The following is a 20,931-nucleotide window of genomic DNA, read 5'->3' as shown; positions in this document are numbered from 1 at the left end:
TGTGGCCGTGCTGGTGTTTGTGGTGCTGGGGATGGGAAGAAAAGAGGTATGTGTGTGGGGGAAAACCAAAGGCTTTTGGTTATTACACTGCAAGCAACTACTGGTGTGTTTGGATCTCGGAGAGAGAGAGGTTGCCCCTTGTTGACAGCGAGGGGAAGGGATGCAGTCGGTTGCCTGGCGGGGTATCACCGCCCCACACGTCCAGGATGAATAGGCAGAGAAGAAGGTGTGTGTGCTCTGAGCTGACCTGGAAGAACAAGGCCGCCGGGGAGGGAGCAAGTGACAGGCAGCGATAAAGGGGGAGGGGAGAGAAAGAAAAGGGGATGATGGAAAACAAGAGACAATGACACTGAGGCCACGTCTAAAATTGATGTCTCTTCTTGAATTAGGAAGCTATTCTATAGAGAAGAAGAATGAGGGTGGAGGAGATTCAGTCGATAGCTGTCTAAAAGGAACCTCTGTAGTGTGTGTATGGAGAGAAAAATAGCTGCTAGGAAACGGGGTTTCTTTCATGTATTGCAGAGTTAATGCAACCACAGTGAAGGGAGATACATTGTGGGGATGTTCATGTTGCTCTAGATGAGCGAGGTGTTAGTTGTCTGACAGCTGAGTGTATAGTGGAGATGTTTATGTTGCTCAAGATGAGCGAAGTATTAGGTGTGTGACACAGCTGACTGTATAGGGTTTAGGTGAGGAGATACTGAGAAGAAAAAAGGGTTGGATGTATGAAACATGCATTTTGGGTTAAATATCATGGTGTAATGAGCACGGGCCCAGGTACTGATCTCTGGACTGAGAAATGACCGCACATTCATAAAGATCAATGTATCATTTAATTGGAAGAAAATCTACCTTTGATTTGTTTGGATGTAGTCTTTTTATCTTTAAATTGGCAATATTGTCAGTGTTGTTGAAATGATTTTATCTTATGAATTTTTGGTAATATGTTTATTTTAAGTAGATTTAACTAAAAGGACATCATTAACCTGAAATTTACTTAAAAAAATCAATTACAAGTAGTTTCATGTACTATACCAGCTCATGAGTCTTTCTGCTACTTTTGTCATTTTAAAATCACATTTTCCTTTTTAAAAATAAAATATTTGTCTCCTTTGTTTGTGATATACCCTGACCAACATAGGAAATTGGATGTAGTGAAATTGGCTATTCACAAACTGCTGTCAAACACACACAGTAACCAAATTGAAGAAAGTATTTAATCTCTAATCTTTCAGTTATAGTTTTTTTTTTTAAAGACAAAAGTGGGATAATGTCCATTTGACTTACAACATAGATTACGCATTTACTCTTTATTTACAACTTTAATAAATTCAATTAACTAAATATAAAACATGCAGTTTAAAAAATGGAGTTTATATCCAGACCATCTTATGTGGAATTAATTGGACAGTAGGAAACTTCATGAAATTACACTTTATTTCAGAAATTGAATTATTTATTTGTATCCCTGGAGCATCCAGATTCTACTACCAGGATGTTGGTCCCATTGTGTTAGGTGCTATAAAAATATAAACAGTTCTTGCCCTAAATATCTTGCAGTCTAATCATGCAAACTGATCTGTGCTGGCAGACCCGTACTCACAATGACCCCCATTGATTACTGTGTCAGTGTTGAGCTTTACTGAAACCTTCAACTGTGGTTCTAATTCCAAGATTGGCATCTAAATAGGGACAAGACATGACACATGGGTGTGAAGACGGCAGAGGACAGGAGAGTGAGATAGATAAGGGCAATACAAGATTGTATATATTATCTAATATATAAAATATGAAGACTTCATGGGTCTTTTGAATAGGATAATCAAACAAATGATATTAATAAATTATAGTGTTTTTACTGTAAAAAATGTTTAGACTGATGCAATAAAAACCTTAATGGGTGATTGTTTGGGGACTCAACATTTTTATGGCCCCATCTTCTAATTATAACAGTGATATTTAGCTCTTGAATAGCCGTTTTCATCCATAGATATCTAAATGCTTTACAAAGGAAGGGAAATATCATTTTTCCCATTTCACAGATGGGAAACTGAGGTATGGAGTGAGATGTCTCACCCACACCACATCAGTGGCAGAGCTAGGAATGTGGTTGATTCCTAGAAATGTTCTGATTCCTAATCTATTCCCCTATCAGCTCGGACTGCCTCTCCATATTATTATAGAAGTCTTTTAATTGTAATTATGTAAATCTCGGTTTTTACTTGCTTCTAAAACCAAAAACATTACCATCTTGGATTTTTGGATGTTGAGTGCTAAAACCAATTGTTAAGGAAACTTTAGTGAGGCCTTACATAATGATTTAAAGCTACTGCAGGTGATCTGCTGAGGAGTTGATTTTGTTTTTCTTAGTTAAATGGGATTTAGCTTTTACCTAATGTTATTAAAATTCATTGTATATATTTAAATTAGCTAAAATATTGTTGTCAGTCTGAATAGTTAATTCATGAAGATCTGGTTAAATTATTTCATGAATTTTTTAAAAAGCTTTGTCATTACTATTTTGGGATCTTCCCAAGCACAGCAGTGCCAATGATATAATAATAGGATATTACCTGCTGACAGTAGATTAGAAGAATACTGTAATTAAAATCAGTTGTGACTCTGATCCAAATATTAGTTCTGCCTGGGTCCTTGTTTTTCTGGATATATTGTAGTTAATACAGATCTGCATATTAAACAGAAGCTAAAAAATATTTTAGCCAAGGAGTTTTTGGACCCACCTTTTGGCAAGAGCCTTTAATAACAACAACAAATACATGTGTGCCATGGAACCAAAGGAAGGTGGACAGAGAATACCTTTTGGTCTCTTTATGTTTTGTTTTTAACTGTGCTCTGTGCTAAAAATATCAAATGCTTAGATGCCTTAGAAATATGTAACATATACAATACTGATATAATATGAAGGTCCCTACTCAGCTGTTTACATTTACTGCTCAATCAAAGTGAACAACTAAAGGCATAAGGAAGGGGTGGGGGGACACCGTGAATCTTAAACAGTAAGATTATAATAGACTCTATCTGTAAAGAGTTTGAAGTGCACATAATAACCAGCTGCTGTTTACACTGTTTGCTTCATACAGGTACATGTGGCCACCATTAGACAAGCCTCTCTGCTTTTTTTCAATAATTAATTATTATTTTTTTGGTTCAAATTGTCGGGTTGGTGGGGTCCAATATTTGGTCTACTTAATGTTCCTTATATTAGATCTGGCTGTAAATTTTACATCTTTGTTTCTAAAAACAATTTTTCGATGTTCCTTTTGTTCTGTTTTTCTAAAATCATGCGGTCAATGTCAGGAGCCCAACATGTATAAATAACAAGTTAAAAAAACAAAAAACTTCTAGCATACTCATGTACTAAGCAAAGAAATTACTAAGAAAACATTTTGAGATTTCAAGGGGTTATTGTGAACAAAAGGAAGTTAAAACCTTTAAAACAGGAATATTGTCACTCCTTACTTTTAATCCCTACATATTGCTTGGCATTCTTTACTATTACATTTTTCTTAGAATCTTACTCTGTAGTGTGTGTTGCTTTAAAAGCGTGAATGAAGGAAACTATTTTCTGGGGTATTAACTATGATTGAGTTTTCTTTCTTCCAACCAGGAGTGAAGATGAGGTTCTTTTAATGTAAACATCTTCATTTACCAGTTATTAAAATGTAAATTGAACCTCTTTTCGTGCACACAAAATGATTTGAATTATAGCTATGTTTTCTTAAGGTTTTTTAATCCAGCAGAATTAAGTCTGGTGTTTACATTCCATCTTACTCTCCCTCCCCCCCATTAAAGCTTTTTACCTGGATTCTGGTCTGGTGTGCCAAGTTGTGTGGGGTTTCATACAGAACACTGTCAATTAAGTCTTGACATTTTCCCTTTTTTTTACATTCCATTGTTTGTAATGCTTCTAAGAAGCCTGAACATTTCATATATTCTTTCCCACACTCCTTTACTATTTCTCGTGGAACACAGGCGACAAAAGAACTGTACATTGTTTACTTATTTGTGCACCAATATCTTTTAAAATGTTAGCAGGAATGTGTTCATCTTTTGAATTGTCTGTTAATTTACTGCCTAATGCAGACAATAGAATTAGATCTCCCAGTATTCTTAGTGGGGAGCAGGCAAATGATTGCTTCCGTTTTGTGGTTGTAATTTTCAGTTTTTCAACTATATTGCCAGATTATTGCATTATTAAGGTAAATTGAAATGTGTGCCTAATCTACTTGGGTATCCTTACATTATTTTTCAGTTGCATGTTAACAGGATTTTAACTTTTTAATTGAAATAAAATGTTTAGTATTAAACATTTTTTTTTTTGAGTTAGTGTGTGAACCTGAATAGCTGGAGAGAGAGTTCACAGAAAATAAGATTCCCTTCTGGCATTTGTGGTTTATATACAGTACTTGTGTAACCACAAATTAGAATTACCTCTGGCCATATTCCCTACAACCATCTTAAATCTGTAAACTCCAAATAAACAGTATAGAATTAAACAAAACAAGAACTACTCATCTGCTTGAAGTTCCATGATCTTCTGAATTGGTGACACTGAAAACCCTGCGTGGAATTTAATCCACAAAAATCCATGCTGTTGTCTGGGTTGGCAAGGCCTCCATTTATGACCCCACTGGGTGAGGTGTGTCATGGCTGTGGAACCTCCTGCAGGGAAGTCTGTTCAACCTTTGTACCATGTCACATGCACACACTGTGTGACCATTTAGTATAGATACCACATCATGCAATTGTTGCAGTGATAAATATCAGCATAGAATTACGATTTGAGTGTAATTCTCTGAAAATGACAAAAAGCTAGAGTAAACCTACCTCTCGGTAGACTTGACTCACCTTCACCTTAAGCTGTGAATGTAGAGCTGAGCTGGGTGTGTCTCCTCTGCTCTCCTTTCTCTCCTCTTCACTGTAGAACTCTTTCACGTGGTCACCTTCTAGCGTGGGAGGTATAGTTGGATAGATGTGTAGTAATAGGTATAATGGCCAATACAAAAACCAAAGGCCATGTCATGAATATGTAGAGCATTTAATAAGTCCGCTTCAAAGCTAGTGCAGTTAAATTAAATCTCTAAATTATATCATGTGCCTTTTCTGGAATAAATTCTCTTGCAAAGTTGTTAGTTATTTTTCCTGTGTACACTGGCAGGCTTCTTATCTTAAATGACACCTTGTACCTTGTTACTAAACGTAGTCATTAATTTTTAGATACTGAGGCCAGGTTTTTAGAGTGCTTATATGCTTGATCGGAAAGATAGTAATTCTAAGTATTGTATCTTTTCTCTTGTACTCTTGTGTTGCTATGAGAAGAATAATAAACCTTGCAGTTACATTGTCCCAATAGCTTCTTCTGATTCAAACAGAGTTCTTTTTAAAATATATTAATGCTAGATTATTAAAATGGGTTAGACTCTTCTGTTTTTTATATTGTTTCTTATGTCTCAGATAGCACGAAGCAACAAAATCTCATTGGTTAATATTGTCACTGTCTTCCTCCTCAACATTTATTGTTGTAATATTCTTCCAGTTGAGATGTCAAGTAAGGAGCTTGCTATATTCATGTTGTTGCTAGCAGGGGCACTGTGTAATTACGATTTCTCTTCTCTTCCCCTTTTGCTAAGACCGAAGACTTACCAATAACACTAAGACTTCACTGACTCAGTAAACTATCTTCCAGGTTTGCTACCACATCTGAGACTTGATGTAGTGCTACCAGTTGGCCAGATTTACAGGACTGAGGAAAACAAGTGTAGTTAGAAAACAAGGCTCCATAATCTTGAACGCTATATTCAGTAATTTCTTGACTGTTTGGAATGATAACACTGACCAATGCTAATCCTTGGAAGGGAAAAAGGGATACTAATTCCTTTTGCTCTAGAGTTACTTAAGGGCTGTGAATCTCTGATCAGCCAGTGTCTTGTATTAGGTTTATTTTTTATAAGAAGTTAGTGTGGATCAAATGTGGGTAGTGAAGAATTTAATGGATAAGACATGTCAAATCTTTTGCTGTCCTGGTAAAATGAAAAACCAATGGAAACTTTCACCCTCTTTGTTTTTCAACTGGAACTCTGTATTTACAATAAAATACATCATATTTACTGTCTCTATCACAAACAGAAATTGGTACAATAAAAGATATTACCCACCCACCTTATCTAATATCCTGTATTGACATGGCTATAACAACACACTGCATATAATAAAATATATCCTCAATTTAAGATATAAAAATATCTCTAAGCCTTCTTTATCTTGACTTTCAATACATTCTGAATCTAATTTTAAATTTCTTTGTCTTAAAACATCTTTGTAACACAGAAAGTTCAACTTTTCAAGCTATTGCTGTATAATAAACGGAAGTAGGGCTAATTGGAATGTTTAAACTTAAATGATAAAGTTGTCTTGTGACTACACTGCATCTGTTTCTAACAATGAATCATCTTTGACTAGGAAAAAGAAAATGTGAAATCTTCTTTTCTGTGTTCCCTACCAGCACATTCTTCCTCATCTTACTACCTCATTCCTTTCTCTTCTGTCTTTCTCCCCCTATTTGCTCTTATCTTTACTCCTTTTGTTCTTCAGTCTCACTATCTACTTCTTCTACCTCCTCCTGCATTTTCATTTTTTAAAATTATAGTGGCACTGATTCTGGGTATGTTGTTAATGTATGGGGATATTCCAAATTGGAATATTTTAAAAACTCTGCTCTCTCTCTGACTGGTGAAATCAGATGTGCGATGAGCCGGGTTTTCCTGGAGTCCTTCAGAAAAAAATGGCACTGGAGGTAATACTGTAACAGCCCTTGATTTAAAAATGACTGGCTTACTGCTCAGTGGCCAATGAAAATTGACAAACAGGAGTGGTAAATTGTAGTTTCAGATAGCATAGGTGTGGACTTTGTGTTTGGAGGTAGAAGTCTTGTTGTTTGATATGTCTTTTTTGTGTTGTTCATGAGGATTGTCTAGCTGGGCTGTAGGATCTTGAACAGGTCAGGGAGAGACTGGTCTGTTTGTGTATCAGTTTGGGCCATTTGGCTGGGACTCTTTGATCAGCTTCAGTGTTTGAAGTCTTTGAATAGTTAATTGCTCCTTGTTAATGGGAGTGTGGAGATGAGCAGCAAGGTTCAGTGTATACCAGTTGCCAGGCAAAATCCTGAAGAGGCAAATGGGGAGTTTCACGGGGAGTTTACAAGAGGGCATGTGAGAGGCTCTTTTTCTAGGTGGTGGTCTGTTTGATTCCATGGTGACTAGCTATGGATTGGTATCTGAGACCTGTAATGGATGTTTACTTTCCTGCCTGAAGCCAGAATGAACTTCCAGTATATGAAGTGAAAATTGGTGACCTGGAAGAAAAGATTCTTGGATTGGAAGGATAAGTACAGACACCGTGGAACCTCAGGGAGGCTGTGGAGTTCTTGAACAGCCAGATTCAGGAAACATCATTATTCCAGAGGCAAGGACAAAAGTAACTGGCCACCAAGAAACCGGAAAAAAGGCATTTGGAGAGGAAGCTTGGCAATTTGTAACCACTAGAGGCAAGAGGATGAGGTGGCATTCTACACAGTTGGAGACAGATGAGAGTTGGCAGTCTGACTATCCGAGAGGAGAGGACAAGGAGGAATTATACATGGCTAAACTTTTCCACTTGTTACCATGTCTTCAGCATGCAAACTACAGAATACATCTCTGAATATCTAACTGCTCGAATGCAACAGAAAGGTATACAGGACACACTTGTGGAAGGCTGCTCAGCCCAAACCATAAGAAAATCAAGCATGCCCACAAAAAGCTCCAGCCATCTGAGTAAGACATACTATTTTTGATGGGAATTTTATACTAAGAATGGAAATAACATTCTGAAAGGGACAGGTGGACAACAGAATTGCGTTCTTTCTTCCTGGGGCCAAACTGTGAGTCTTGGTACTTGATACTAAGACTGGATCGCTTCTTAAATCAGTGGGCAAGGATCCACTGGTGATAATGCATGTCAGCGCTAATAATGCTGCTTCACAGGATGTCTCGCAGATTATAGATAGGTTGTGAAATCTCCGTCATTGGAGATTTTTAAGAGCAGGTTAGATAAACACCTGTCAGGGACGTTCAAGATAATATTTAGTCCTGTTTTGAGTGCACGGGGCTGGACTAGAAGACCTCTCAAGGTCCCTTCCAGGCCTATGATTCTATGACTTCAGAGAACTCAAAAAGATGCCATAGTAGAAAATCAGTTGGACATTCTTCTCTGAAGTCCTGTCCTGTGAGTGAAGAAGGCAGAAGATTCTAGAAGTGAAGCGCTGGCTAGGCAAGTGGTATAATGAAGTGGGTTTTGTGGAATTTTGGTCCACCTTCTATGGGGAAGTAGGTGGCCTCCATCTTGGTAGAAGGAGAATGGATCCCCTAGGGAGCAGGCTGGATTTCAACTAATAAGAAAAGGAGAAGGTGAAAAGAGGAAACAAATGGGCACATGTTTAGATCATCTAAGATGTTGAGAAAAAAGTTAATCAAGACACCAAAGGACACAAAGAAAATAAATTCTTTAATTGTCCATACACCAATGCCAGGAGCCTGGGTAATAAAGATTAACTGGCTCATTTGTGAACCTAAAGTCAAGCTAGTTCCTGGGAGAAAGAGTCACATGATTGAAATGTTAAATAGGTTATAAGCATTGGTTTTTTTTTAAGGAAGGAGCAAGTGGGCAAAAGGGAGGGGATAGGTGCTTACATACTATAGTGAACATACTATATTGGTTCTTCTATAGTATAAGAACCAATATAGTATAGGAATGGGGGCACTCTGTCAAAAATGGCATTACCAGTTTTAGTCACTGACCGCTTAGAACATTGATCCGCAGATATTCAAGATCATTTGCTTCCAACAGATAAAGCACAAGGTTGGGTACAAGGTGGTGTCTGCTACAGACACCAAATCACATTAGAGAACAGGATGACCATCTCCTTAAACACCTAGCTACAATGTGTAAGGGGAAAAAAGCTGTGTTACCATGGGGACTTCAGTGTGAGTGATGTATACTGGAAGTCTCATGCTGCCAGTACTAAATTGTTATTGCAATTTCTAAAAATTATAGAAGATGATTTCATAACTCAAAAAGTGTTGCATCCAATATGTGGTAATTCTATATTAGAAATCATCTAGATGGATGATGAGGAGTTGATCACATATTAAAAATTAGTGGTAGATTAGATACAAGTGATCATGACATGGCTCTGTTTGCACGTAATACATTTTGATAAAGTCCAAAACAATGATCTATATCCATCTGCTTGAAAGGGGCTAGTTTCACAATGCTGAAAACAATTATGAGCCAAATCAGTTCTGAGAGAGTATTAAACAGAACAATGTGAATAACTGGGAATAATTGTTTAAGAGCACTTTACTAGATTATAAAACAAACAAAAACATATTTAACAAATAGAAGAAGGGGGAAGTTCATAGTAATGAATATAAATCGGAAGCTAGGAATTATAGAAAATTGATGAGGGAAGCAAAAGGACACACGGAGAAATCTATGGCTAGCGGAGATAAGAACAATGAAGAGTTTTTAAATTGTATTAGGAACAGAAGGAAACCTAACTGGTATTAGTCCATTACTAGAGGGAAATGATAGCTATCAATAATGATACAAAAGAGACAGAAGTGCTCAATAAGTGTTCTGTATTTGGGACAAAGCCAGGTGATGTAGTCATAGCATGTGGTGATGGAATACTTTCCATTCCAACTAAGGAGGATGTTACCCTGCAGCTACTAAAGCTAGACATTTTAAAATCAGTGGTTTCAGGTGGCTTGTATCCAATAATTTTTAAAAGTGCTGGTCAAAGAGTGCTCTGCACTATTTAATGTTGATTTTTTTTTTTTTTTAATAACTCTTGTAACACTGGGGAAGTTCCAGAGAACTGGAAGAAAGCTAATGTTTTATCAGCATTTAAAAAGAGTAACTGAGTAATTATAGGCCTGTCAGCCTCACTCAGTCCTGAGCAAAATAATGGAATAGCTGGAATGGAACTCATTAAAGGGAAGTAATATAATTGATGCCAGTCAGCATGGGTTTATGAAAAATAAATGTTGTCAAACTAACTTGATATCATTTTTTTTTTTTAATTTTTTAAAATTTTTGTTTAGATTATAAATTTGGTTGATAAAAATAAGTGGTGATGTAATAGACTTCTGGAAGGTATTTGACTCAGTACCACATGACATTTTAATTAAGAAACTAGAACGATACAAAATCAACATGCCACTTATTAAGTGGATGAAAAACTGGCTAACTGATAGATCTCAAAATGTAGTCGTTAATGGCAAATCATCAAGTGGGTGTGTTTCTAGTGGGGTCCTTCAGGCATCAGTTCTTGGCCCTGCACTATTTAATGTTTATATAAGTGACGTGGAAGAAAACAAGAATCATTACTGATAAATTTAGCAGATGACATGCAAACAGAGCTGACCCTAGGTGTTTTGCTGCCCATGGTAGAAAATATTTTTGGCACTCCCCAAACAGCTGAGCATAAAAAAAAAAGAAGAAAAAAGGCCAAGCATAGCAGCTTTTGGGGGCCCAGGATGAGAAGGGGAAGAGAAGACAAAAATGATTAAAGGTCTAGAAAACATGACCTATGAGGGAAGATTGAAAAAATTGTGTTTGTTTAGTCTGGAAAAGAGAAAACAGAGGGGACATAATAGTTTTCAAGTATGTAAAAAAGAAAAATTGTTTTTCTTAACCTCTGAGGATAGGACAAGAAGCAATGGGCTTACATTGCTGCAAAGGTGGTTTAGGAAAACCATTAGGAAAAACTTCCTAACTGTCAGGGTGGTTAAGCACTGGTGGGGGCATGGAAAGAATCCTCATGCAGCAGCAGTAGCATTGATCAGACTTCCATAACATTCTTCTTAACTACCATTTCTTCTCATTCTTCTTTTCTCTGTTTATTTAGTTCCTTTATATATTTTACTTTAGCTATAACAACACACACACTTTTGCAATACCATCTCTCTTGTGTGGAGAAGTGGTACGGTTGTAAAATAGGGTCACGCTCTACCCATAGCAAGTTTTATGTAGCTAGCATTGAAATTACTTGCAGTGAAACAGCACATAGTCCTTGCTCTGTTCTTATTTTTTTATTATTGAATTTTGCTGCTAAATGGAGATCATTGTTCTAACAGTATTGACTATAATGTTCATCTTACTTTTTGTAATATTTGTAACTTTTTTTAACCAAAAAAGGCTTCTATCCCAGTTTTTTAATTTGAGGGAATTGTGAAAACATTCTTGCAGTTTTGCGTCAAATGTAGTATTACTAAATACACTTCTAAAACTTAACCAATATTGTATTAAAGCGTATACTTTAAAAACTTTATTACTGTTTACAACTGTCTTCAAATAAAAATGGTTTTCTTTTTTGGATTTTTCCTCCCACTCTGTATAGCATGTACACACTGATACGATAAAAGATTTCTTATGAGTGCTCAGTTACTGGCATTCATGTACTTTAAATACCGGTAATAATCATTTGAGTTGAAAAAGCTTAAGAGTCACTGGTTTAGATAACTTTTCATCTTGTGGCTTACTTAAAGATCCTTTCTGATCTCACATTTTCACTGTGTCAGCTATTGCACTTGGTTATAGGAAAAGATATTAAGATAACATTACAGTGAGAGAATGAAAATAACCTTACAATACTGAGATGAGTATAGCTTCTTGGTCACATCCACTGTCTTTTATCTGTGCTTATTTCCTCTTGGTATAGAAATCTTTCATTTATTAATATTTTTATTATTAATAAATCATTGCTTTCTGTCTTCACTGTTCTAATCTCTTAGCAGTTTGTTTCTGTAACATTTGTTACTCATCCAGTTTTGGTGTCATTCTCAGATTTGGTCATGTGTTTATCTAGAAACAGAAGAAGCATCTGACATGAAATAATCATGCAGGATGCAGAAAGATTTTGCTGCAGCTTGGAGTGTGTGGTTTGGTGGTGGGTTTTTTTTATTATTATTATTATTATTATTATTATTATTTTAGTTGATCTAAACAGCCTCTGGGAACCATGAGTGTTGGTTTTGTCTGCAGCTAACAGGAGTACCGTTTGAAGACTGACGGATGCTTCATCGCTGTGACAGAAGCAGCTCTGCAGAAAGTTTGAGAATCATTGATGTAAACAGTTTCATAGGCTTTCCAGACACATTTAAGAAAAGATAATTAGGTGTTATTGAAATAATGGTCTTTGTTACTCTAGCTGTTTAATATGGCCATGCAACATCTTGGCAGATGAAAAGAAACACGACCAAGTCAGTCAGTCAGTTAGTGGTGCTTGACAGTAGTGTGGGAGAAAAGCCAAATGCGTGAGCGGCAGACCTCCACAGGTCTGCTTGCCAGAGGGAGCTTGGAGCACACTCTGCTTCCTGGCTCACCTGTGGGCCTCAGCCTGGGCTACCTGATAGCTCTCCCAATGACTGCACTAGCCTTAACCTAGCTTCTCCAGACTGAGCAATTGTGGGCACGGTTCTCCCAGTTGTCAGTGGGAGCGCTGAATTTCTTGAGATCTTGCTTGACCTTGTCGCTGTATCGAAATTTTGACAGTTCCTCTACTTTGCGGGCAGTTCTTGGAGTTGGCCATAAAGCACAGTCTTCATCAGACTATCTTGAGGCATACGCGTCATCTGCCCCACCTAACGAAACCCTTGAGCCTCTAGCATAGTCTGCATAGACTGTAGGTTAGTTCTCTCAAGGATCTTGTTGTTGTTGATCTGCTAGTCCCAAGTGACTTCAAGGATTTCTTCCCAGCAGGTGCAGAGAAGTGAGTGGATATCCCTCTCAAGCTTTCTCCCCCTGCTTTTAGGAGCTCCAAAGGTATCTGATCGTTGCCTGCTGCTTTCCCAGGTGCAGTCTCTTTGATAGCTTTCTCTACATCTTCAAGAGTTGGTGTTTGGTCCAGCTCCTGCATTGTTAGAAGCTGGGGAATGGCAGCTAAGGCAGTATCACAGATAATGGCATCCTTTGAGTAGAGTTCTTTATAATGCTCAGTCCATTGGTCAAGTTGTTGTTGCCTGCCATTCAGGATGGCACCCTCTTTTGCTTTCAGGTTTGCATTCTTTTTACAAATTGAATCAAGTGACTATTTGATTCCATCGTTGGTACCACAAAGGTCCCCTCTTTTCAAAGCAGGTCTGAATCTTTTTGCACAGTTCTTGCCAATACTTTTGGGCACATTCTCTGGTGGTTTTCTGGACTGCAGTTTTAGCCTCTTTGAACTTAAGAGTTTTCTACTTAGTTGGTTGTTGAAGTAAAGTTAGGTGACCTTGCTTTTTCTTTTCTATGAGTGGGAGCAGCAGATGTTCAGATGCTGCAAACCAATCAGGTTGGTTTTTTGTTGTTGTTTCATAGACATCTTTGGCAGTAACCACTATCTTATTCTTGAAATTTTTCCACAAAGCGTCAGAATCAGGGGAATCAAGTTGATCATTTTTAGAAACACGCTCAAGCGCAAATTAAAAATTTGCACAAGTGTCAGTCCTTCATGTTAGTAATGTGGAGGCAAGGTTTGCCATTTGGCTTTCCATGATGAATCTTTTAAAGGTGCTTGGTGCTGAGAAGGGCATGGTCAGCGCTATGCATTGATCGAGCATGCAGTACATTGTGAATGTTTCTTCAACGGATCAGGATGAGATCAAGCTGATGTCAGTGTCCTGAGCGGGCGTGCCTCCATGTGACCTTGCTGCTGCTGTCAGCAAAATAAATATTTGAGACTATAGCTCACAAGAGTGCAAAGCTCAAGGACACGCTGGCCATTTTTGTTGAGGTTACCTGTGCTATGTTGGCCAATAATGTGTCCCATTGCTCTTATCCACATGGGTACTGAAATCACCGAGAACAGCGAGTCCGTTCCTTATGGGGACATTCTTTATGATTTGTTCCAGTTGAGAATAGAATTCAGCTTTTTGCTGTTTGGAGTAGTCAAGTGTTGGTCCGTAGATGAACAGAAGAGTCAGGGTTCCTGAGTTCATATTCACATCCAGCCGCGTGAGCCTGTCATTGATAAATACCAGAGCGGTACTTGCACTGAGGACAGACTTCTTGACAGCTAATCCAACACGTATATTTTTGGTTCATTTTCAGGTTTCTAATACCAGGAGAAATGGTAGTTTACGTCATTTAATGATCTAGTTTCTGAAAGTCTCATCTCACTGATGAGTGCAATATCGACGCCCATTTGATCTAGTTCTCTATCAATTATGGCTGTTTTCCGAAGTTCATGGTCTTTTAGTTCAAATACGGTTAACATAGTGCGAAAATTCCAACAAGCAATGATTAGTTTAGAGTCAGGGAAGAAGAAGTTGGAAGGGAGCTTTTATTAGCCCACCTTTTCTAGGGCCTTTGCCGAGTTGGGGCATGCAGGCCACCCCTAAATAAGACTGCTTGGACTTAGCTGCTGCTGAAAGCATGGATCCTTCCCCACCCTGACAAGCCACTATGGAGCGCAGACCTACGCTGTGTACGCCTAGGTAAAACACAGAAGGAAGGAGTTGCCATAGGCCCTGCACCTTCTCTCTCGGCAACGACTATAGAACTCCAATGGCAAGACGAAGATCAAGATGGTTGGTATAGGCCTGCTGCAGCTTCTAGCTGGAACTCCACTTTGAGTTGAAGGAAGCACTCACCTTATCGCATTCGTAGTTGTGGCTTTTCTAAATGGCTGTGGTCCCATTTACTATAACTGTTTAATAGGTTCTATTTTATAATGTCATGGGCAAGTTGTGCAACTATTTTTAATACTAGTGTTTTTAAATTTAATCTTGTACAGTGAATTTAATCACAAGTAAAACATATAAATCAGTGGGGCTACCTGCATGAGCAAGGTGATAAAGTTTTGGTCCTTATTTTGTATTTTTAGTTGAGAGGTAGATGGAAACCACTTCTACAATTGACTATTCCATTTTTGCTAAGATGCGGTATTTACTGCATGTACTGAAAATACATTAACTGCAGTGTCTTTTAAACAAAGGTGACTTAATTCTTTGTTTTTTATGCCTCTCAAAGATGTGGTAGTTCTGTTGCAAGGTTTGTAAAATTAATACAGTTGTTGCTACACATTCTGTGGACACTCCTGGGTATGGCACTGTACATTCAGATGACAATAGAAGGTGAATAGGTGGTAGAAATAAGGTTACAACTTATTCACAAAAACAAGAAAATTATCATTTTTTTTCAGTTTTCCTCATTTGGTTAAGTAGTCAAGGTTTTGAAAGGAATGCTATATGTGCACACTGGGAAAGTGGTGGATAGCAGTAAACTAAACTTTCTATGGCTGAATTGCAGACTGGTGAAAATGAAGCTTTATAACAGACAGCAGTAAGCACTTAAGGTATGTCTTCACTGCAGAGTTAACCCAGGCTAGTCTAGTCTGGGGGAGCATCCTCACTGCAGAGCCCTACCTGTGCCAGACTGACATGGCTGCATCTTCAATGGTGCAATAATAGCCTGTGTGCTGGGCTGGATTTCTAGTAGGATATCTTGTGGTTCTTACTGGTATATTAAACTGGACCATTCTATGAATTTATTTGCAGTGTGTTGTTGAACTTGTCTGTCCTTCCTGGGCTTCTGTGTGGAAATGCTCTTATAGGTCTTACTGACATCACATCACAATTTTACTAGGAGGCTAGTGTCAGCTTCTGGCCAGCCAGCAACACAGGAGAGGCATTTCTCTGTCCAGTTGCTGTGGAAGTACAGCAGAAATGGAGCAGGCAAACATGCGGTTAAAAGCAAGTCTGAAAGAAAGGAGAACTTAGACAAAAAGTATAGCCCAGGTGCTATTATGGAATAGGATTGGAGGACTAACAGCACCCAGGCATGATTAGCATGTGTTCTTCTGCAAAGTAGTCAGGTTGTCAGCCTGGGGTGAAGGAAAATCTGTGCTCAAGACAGTATCTTCAACCATGCCTGCTAGGCTGGGCTTAAAGCATCCTCAAGTTCAGGTTAGAGGTTTTTCTGTGTGGGTGGAAGGAGAGTTAGGGGCAATGCCAGGGCCATAGCCTGGGCTAACTGTGCAGTGAAGACATACTCTCAGAGTAGAACACTATATAGGTGCACCTCTACCCCGATATAACGCTATCCTCGGGAGCCAAAAAATCTTACGTGGTTTCACCTATAACACGGTTATATCAAACTTGCTTTGATCCGCCGGAGTGTGCAGCCCCGCCCCCCCGGAGCGCTGCTTTACCGCGTTATATCCGAATTCGTGTTATATTGGGTCGCGTTATATCGGGGTAGAGGTGTATAAGTTTGAAAGATGGGCAGAATTTCATGTTAGGGCAGAGAGGACCTGCCTGTAACTTTATTATAATAAGGACAATTTTAGTTAAACTTCTGAGACACTTGACTGTGTTTAATTTATTTTATTGTTGTTTTCTTCTTTTCATTTAAGATATGATACTTGAGTGCACTACTGTCCTTATAAGTAGATATGTAAAAACAAATTTAGATGTATGCTAGTGAGATTACCCCAGCAATAGGAATTAAAAGCTTTTATTTTGTTGATATCAGTTTTTTTACCATAACAATGGGAAAATGGATTTAGAGACACATGAGAACGTATAGAGAGTCAGCAATCAGATGGATCTGGAGAAGCTTTGTCTTCCAGTCTGTTGGATGTATTAGAGAAGAACAGGAGGTGCCAAGATTGTACTGGATCTCCTGAGTTTTATGTTGCTTTCTTAAGTTCAAATCAAGAATTCTGCATTCAGTTGCTCCACTTCTCTGTTCCTCCTTTTTTACTCACCCCTTTAACTTAAAAGAAAAAGTGGCATCTATGCCATTCTGTTTCCTGCTCCTTTTGTAATAGAACAGAGGCTTTTTGACACTCTGCTTGTGTAGCTCCTCACTCCCTTCCTGGAAAAAGTGTATTTCCTACCTTTTCTTTCCCTTTCCAAGTGCCACTGTTCCTTTGACCACTCTGTAATCTTTCATCTCCAGTGGTTTTCCAGCTTAACTCAACCCACTTGTCTGGTTGAGAGAGGCTGGCCAGATAGCAAGTGTGAAAAATCGGGATGGGGGTGTGGGGGGGTAATAGGTGTCTATATAAGAAAAATCCCCAAATATCGGGACTGTCCCTATAAAATCAGGATATCTGGTCACCCTAGGTTGAGAGGGTTTTTCAAGTCCTGATTGGAGAAATAATTGGCGAATAAGAATTGTGGTAATGTTGTCTTTGAAATGCAAATTCAGGGCCACTTTTGTGATTTGCTACCAATTTCTTTAAACATTAGGAAATTTACACATTATAGGAACTTATGTATCAGAACTGATTTTGTGTAGAAAGTTGGCCACTTTCCTCTTTGCTGCATAAACTAATCATTCTAGTACTGCATTCTAGTGACAGGTTGTTGATTCTCAGTAATCTGTAATCTACTCTTAATAGTGCTGTGTCATATTTTTCTTTATTTTTATTTCTACAGCTAGAATTAGGCCAAAATAATCATACATAGCCATGGCTAAAGAAAAACTCGACTGCATAGATCTAGAGCATGATTTAAGGAATGTTTCTAGTTTGTATACCACTTCAAATTGTAGTGTTGTTCTGTTTCTCTTTAAGAGAGTTTAGCATAAGTTGTTTGCTCTTTTTTTTTTCTTTAAAGAATTTCTGAGGAGTAATATTCTGAACAGTTTCCAACAAGGTGGATAAAAATAGATTTTATATATATATATATATATATATATATATATATATTTTAATCGGGTTTTTATTGTTTAAATTAACATTTTTTCTTTTTAAAAATACACCTGTTTAAAATGAAATCTGAATTTAATACAAAATGTTTGTGTAAACTTATTATAATCTCTTAAAACACTTTAAATATGCTGAATCCATGAGTCTCTATAAAAAAATCTTTGAGTTACAGGCTGCTTTTCTATTTAAAGAAAGATTTTCCTCCCTCCCCCCCTCACCCCAATTCTTCTAACTTTTGAGGTGAGGCCTTATAATACAGCACAATAGGTCATCTGTTACTTAGAAGATCATCTCATTTTCAAGAGACTTAGGCAAGACTAGGGGTTTAAATTCACTTTCACTTAAGCATATTTGAAACTTTTCCCAGGCTGACTACAGTTTAATTCGCTGACTACAGTTAATCCTTCTGTTTAATAAATCATTGTAGTTAATATCAAAAATGTTTTGATAAAAGAGGTTTAAAGTATCCAAAATGTTTAAGGTTGTTTTATTTAATAAAAGAAATTAGATGCTGTTTTCAATGTTTAATTAAATTCCAGTTACCATCCTAATACAGTTTGACACAAATCATGGGCTAAAAGTTAATTATCTAGTAAATAAGCAATATATCAGTCACCATTTTCTAACCTACAAAAAAAGTACAATTAATAAGAATCTGAAAATATTAAGCCATATAATTGCTTAAATAAATGTGTGTATATATAGTTTTAGTGTACCCTCCTAGCTAGCAAAAAGATGTACAAAATCTAGTGCAAAGACTCTACAGTAGAACCTCAGAGTTACGAACACCTTGGGAATGGAAGTTGTTTGTAACTCTGAAATGTTCGTAACTCTGATCAAAATGTTACAATTGTTCTTTCAAAAGTTTACAGCTTAACATTAACTTAATACAGCTTTGAAACTCTACTATGCAGAAGAAAAATGCTTCTTTCCCTTTTTTGTTAATAGTTTACATTTAACAACACTGTACTGTATTTAGGGTTTTTTTGGTCTCTGCTGCTGCCTGATTGTGTACTTCTGGTTCCAAATGAGGAGTGTGATTGACTGGTCAGTTCGTAACTCTGGTTTTCATAACGCTGAGGTTCTATTGTATTTAGTTGTAAATCAGCATGTTTTGATGGCTATATCAACCAACGAGTTAGCCTTTCGTTAGCAAATAACTGAAGTACAAATGGAAAAGTTGATTAAAATTGATTTAATCAAGGCTTTCCACTTGGTAATTTAAATCAATCCTCTGTGGTTTCCAAAGAATAACTTCCAGTATTTTGGTATGAACAGGTAGTAAACTGTGAAAAATACTTATGCCTGAGTCAGGTGACATTTTAGTTTTTAATTATATAGATAAGGCAACAATCTTTCATTAAAAAAGAAAACTACTTCGAAGTAATTTTGGTTGTTTCAAATGCAGTCACATAATGGTGATTAGGTTCAACAACATTTCTTTAAACCCTAGGCTGTTTAAAAGCCGGAAAAGGGATAGTCTAAAGCAGAGGTCGGCAACCTTTGGCACGCGGCTCCCTGGCGGGCTGGGCTGGTTAGTTTACCTGTGGGCCCTGTGCTCCCTCTGCTCCTCCCCACCACCACTGGGGCCCCTCTTCTTCTCCCCCCATCACCACCGGGGCCTCTGTGCTCCCCCCATCCACCCCTACCACAGGGTAACCTATGCTCCAACCACCACTGGAGACCCTGTGCTCCCACCCTACCTGACCCCCTTCCTTGCCTGCCCCACCCCCAGAGGCCCTAGTGCAGTGAAAGAAACTGACCATGGGAGCTGCAGGAGGGGCCTACCTGTGCAGTGCTGCAGGTAAGAGCTCTACCTGGGGTATGCCCAGCGAGCAGACCTCCAGTGTGAAACTCGGGGGTGCAGGGCAGGTGCCCCCCCTGCTCTCCCTAAATGGTGCCCCTGGACAAGGCTCCCTGTAGCTTCCCCATAGCTACTTGTGTCAGCCCCATGCCACTGCAGAGCAGGCCCAGTGGTGGGGTCAGACTGCACACACTGGGGTTGCCTTCCAGTGGAGAGTGCAGGCCACTGGCTGCATGGAAGTGGGGAATCGCCCTACAGCCGCTCCCCCCAGGACATGGACTCAGTGGCGAGGCTGCCTCCAAACCTGACACAGCGCAAGGGCCAGGCCTGCCCCAGAAACACCCCTGGGCTCTATCCCTCTACTCTGGGTGCACCGTGATCACAAGCCAGAGGAACAGAGTCATGTACACCCAGCCTCTCCCCCCCGGTTGATGATTTACCTCTCTCTTGGCTGCTCCCAACACCCAAACTGATGTTCTCGATCGGGACCGCTGCTGGGGAGGGGCATGTGACCCCTCTCATGGCTTCCCTTTGCTTCCCTGTCAGAATCTATTATCCTGTGGGGAAACAAAAAAAATCTGCAGGGGACATAAATTCTGCACATGTGGAGTGATACTCCTGCGGAAATTCTGTATCAGTAATATTAGTCATCTAATAAGTATGTGCTGTAGTAAGATAGGCTAGCTGTGAAGGATTCAAAATATTGTAAAATTCATATCCTGTCTTTATTTTCCCCTCATTTCCATTCAACGGTCTTTGGCTGAATTACTTCCTATATCAATTTCTACTGAAGAAGTCAAAAGGTTCCTAGAAATAACGTACTTTTCTATTTCTGTTCTGCAAGTTTGGCTGGAGAATCTTTCTTCAGGACCTCTCTTTTCTGATTCACATTTCAGGTTTGTCTGCACTGACCCCAAAATTCCTGTTACTCCTAATACATATTCAACTGAAATGGAATTAAATCTAGTAGAAGTCCTAGTGTAGACAAAGTGTTTGGGGCTGGGCCTCCTTTTACTATTGTTTTGTCACTCAGTGACTCTGTATAAAAATTTTGTTTGACAAATGTGAGAGACTACAAATTGTTGCTAAATTCTCATCTGTCGATTATCCTCAATATTTCTTAAAAGGCATTATTAGCTGAACTGATTTATTCAGTTTCCTGTGAGTCTGAACTTGGACATGGGGTAGGGGATGATGCTTTTTAATTAGAATTTTAACACAATACCATATGCATGTTTACATTTGTATGTGATGTTGAAAGTTTTCTTTAGTGTTTCAGGTGAAGCGGAGCCCTAAGATGTTGCTTGGGTTAGATAAAGTATTGTCTGTCTTTTGCATCTCTATAGAATCTTGAAATGTGTTTCACAAG

General features: G+C 38.4%; 1 protein-coding gene across 1 annotated transcript in view; it reads left to right on the top strand.

Moving 5' to 3' along the window:
- ARFGEF1 (ADP ribosylation factor guanine nucleotide exchange factor 1) overlaps positions 1-20,931 on the top strand; it is a 177,963-nt gene that overhangs the window by 790 nt on the left and 156,242 nt on the right. The window contains exon 2 of the mRNA XM_029913311.1: positions 20,530-20,534. Within this exon, the coding sequence (XP_029769171.1) occupies positions 20,530-20,534 (5 nt within the window). The remainder of the gene's footprint in view (positions 1-20,529; positions 20,535-20,931) is intronic.

This window comes from Terrapene carolina, unplaced genomic scaffold, assembly GCF_002925995.2.
Source record: "Terrapene carolina triunguis isolate 2854851 unplaced genomic scaffold, T_m_triunguis-2.0 Scaffold58, whole genome shotgun sequence".
Taxonomy (NCBI): domain Eukaryota; kingdom Metazoa; phylum Chordata; order Testudines; family Emydidae; genus Terrapene; species Terrapene triunguis.
Note: the sequence above shows the minus strand (reverse complement) of the source record. Positions and strands in the feature narration are given on the sequence as shown.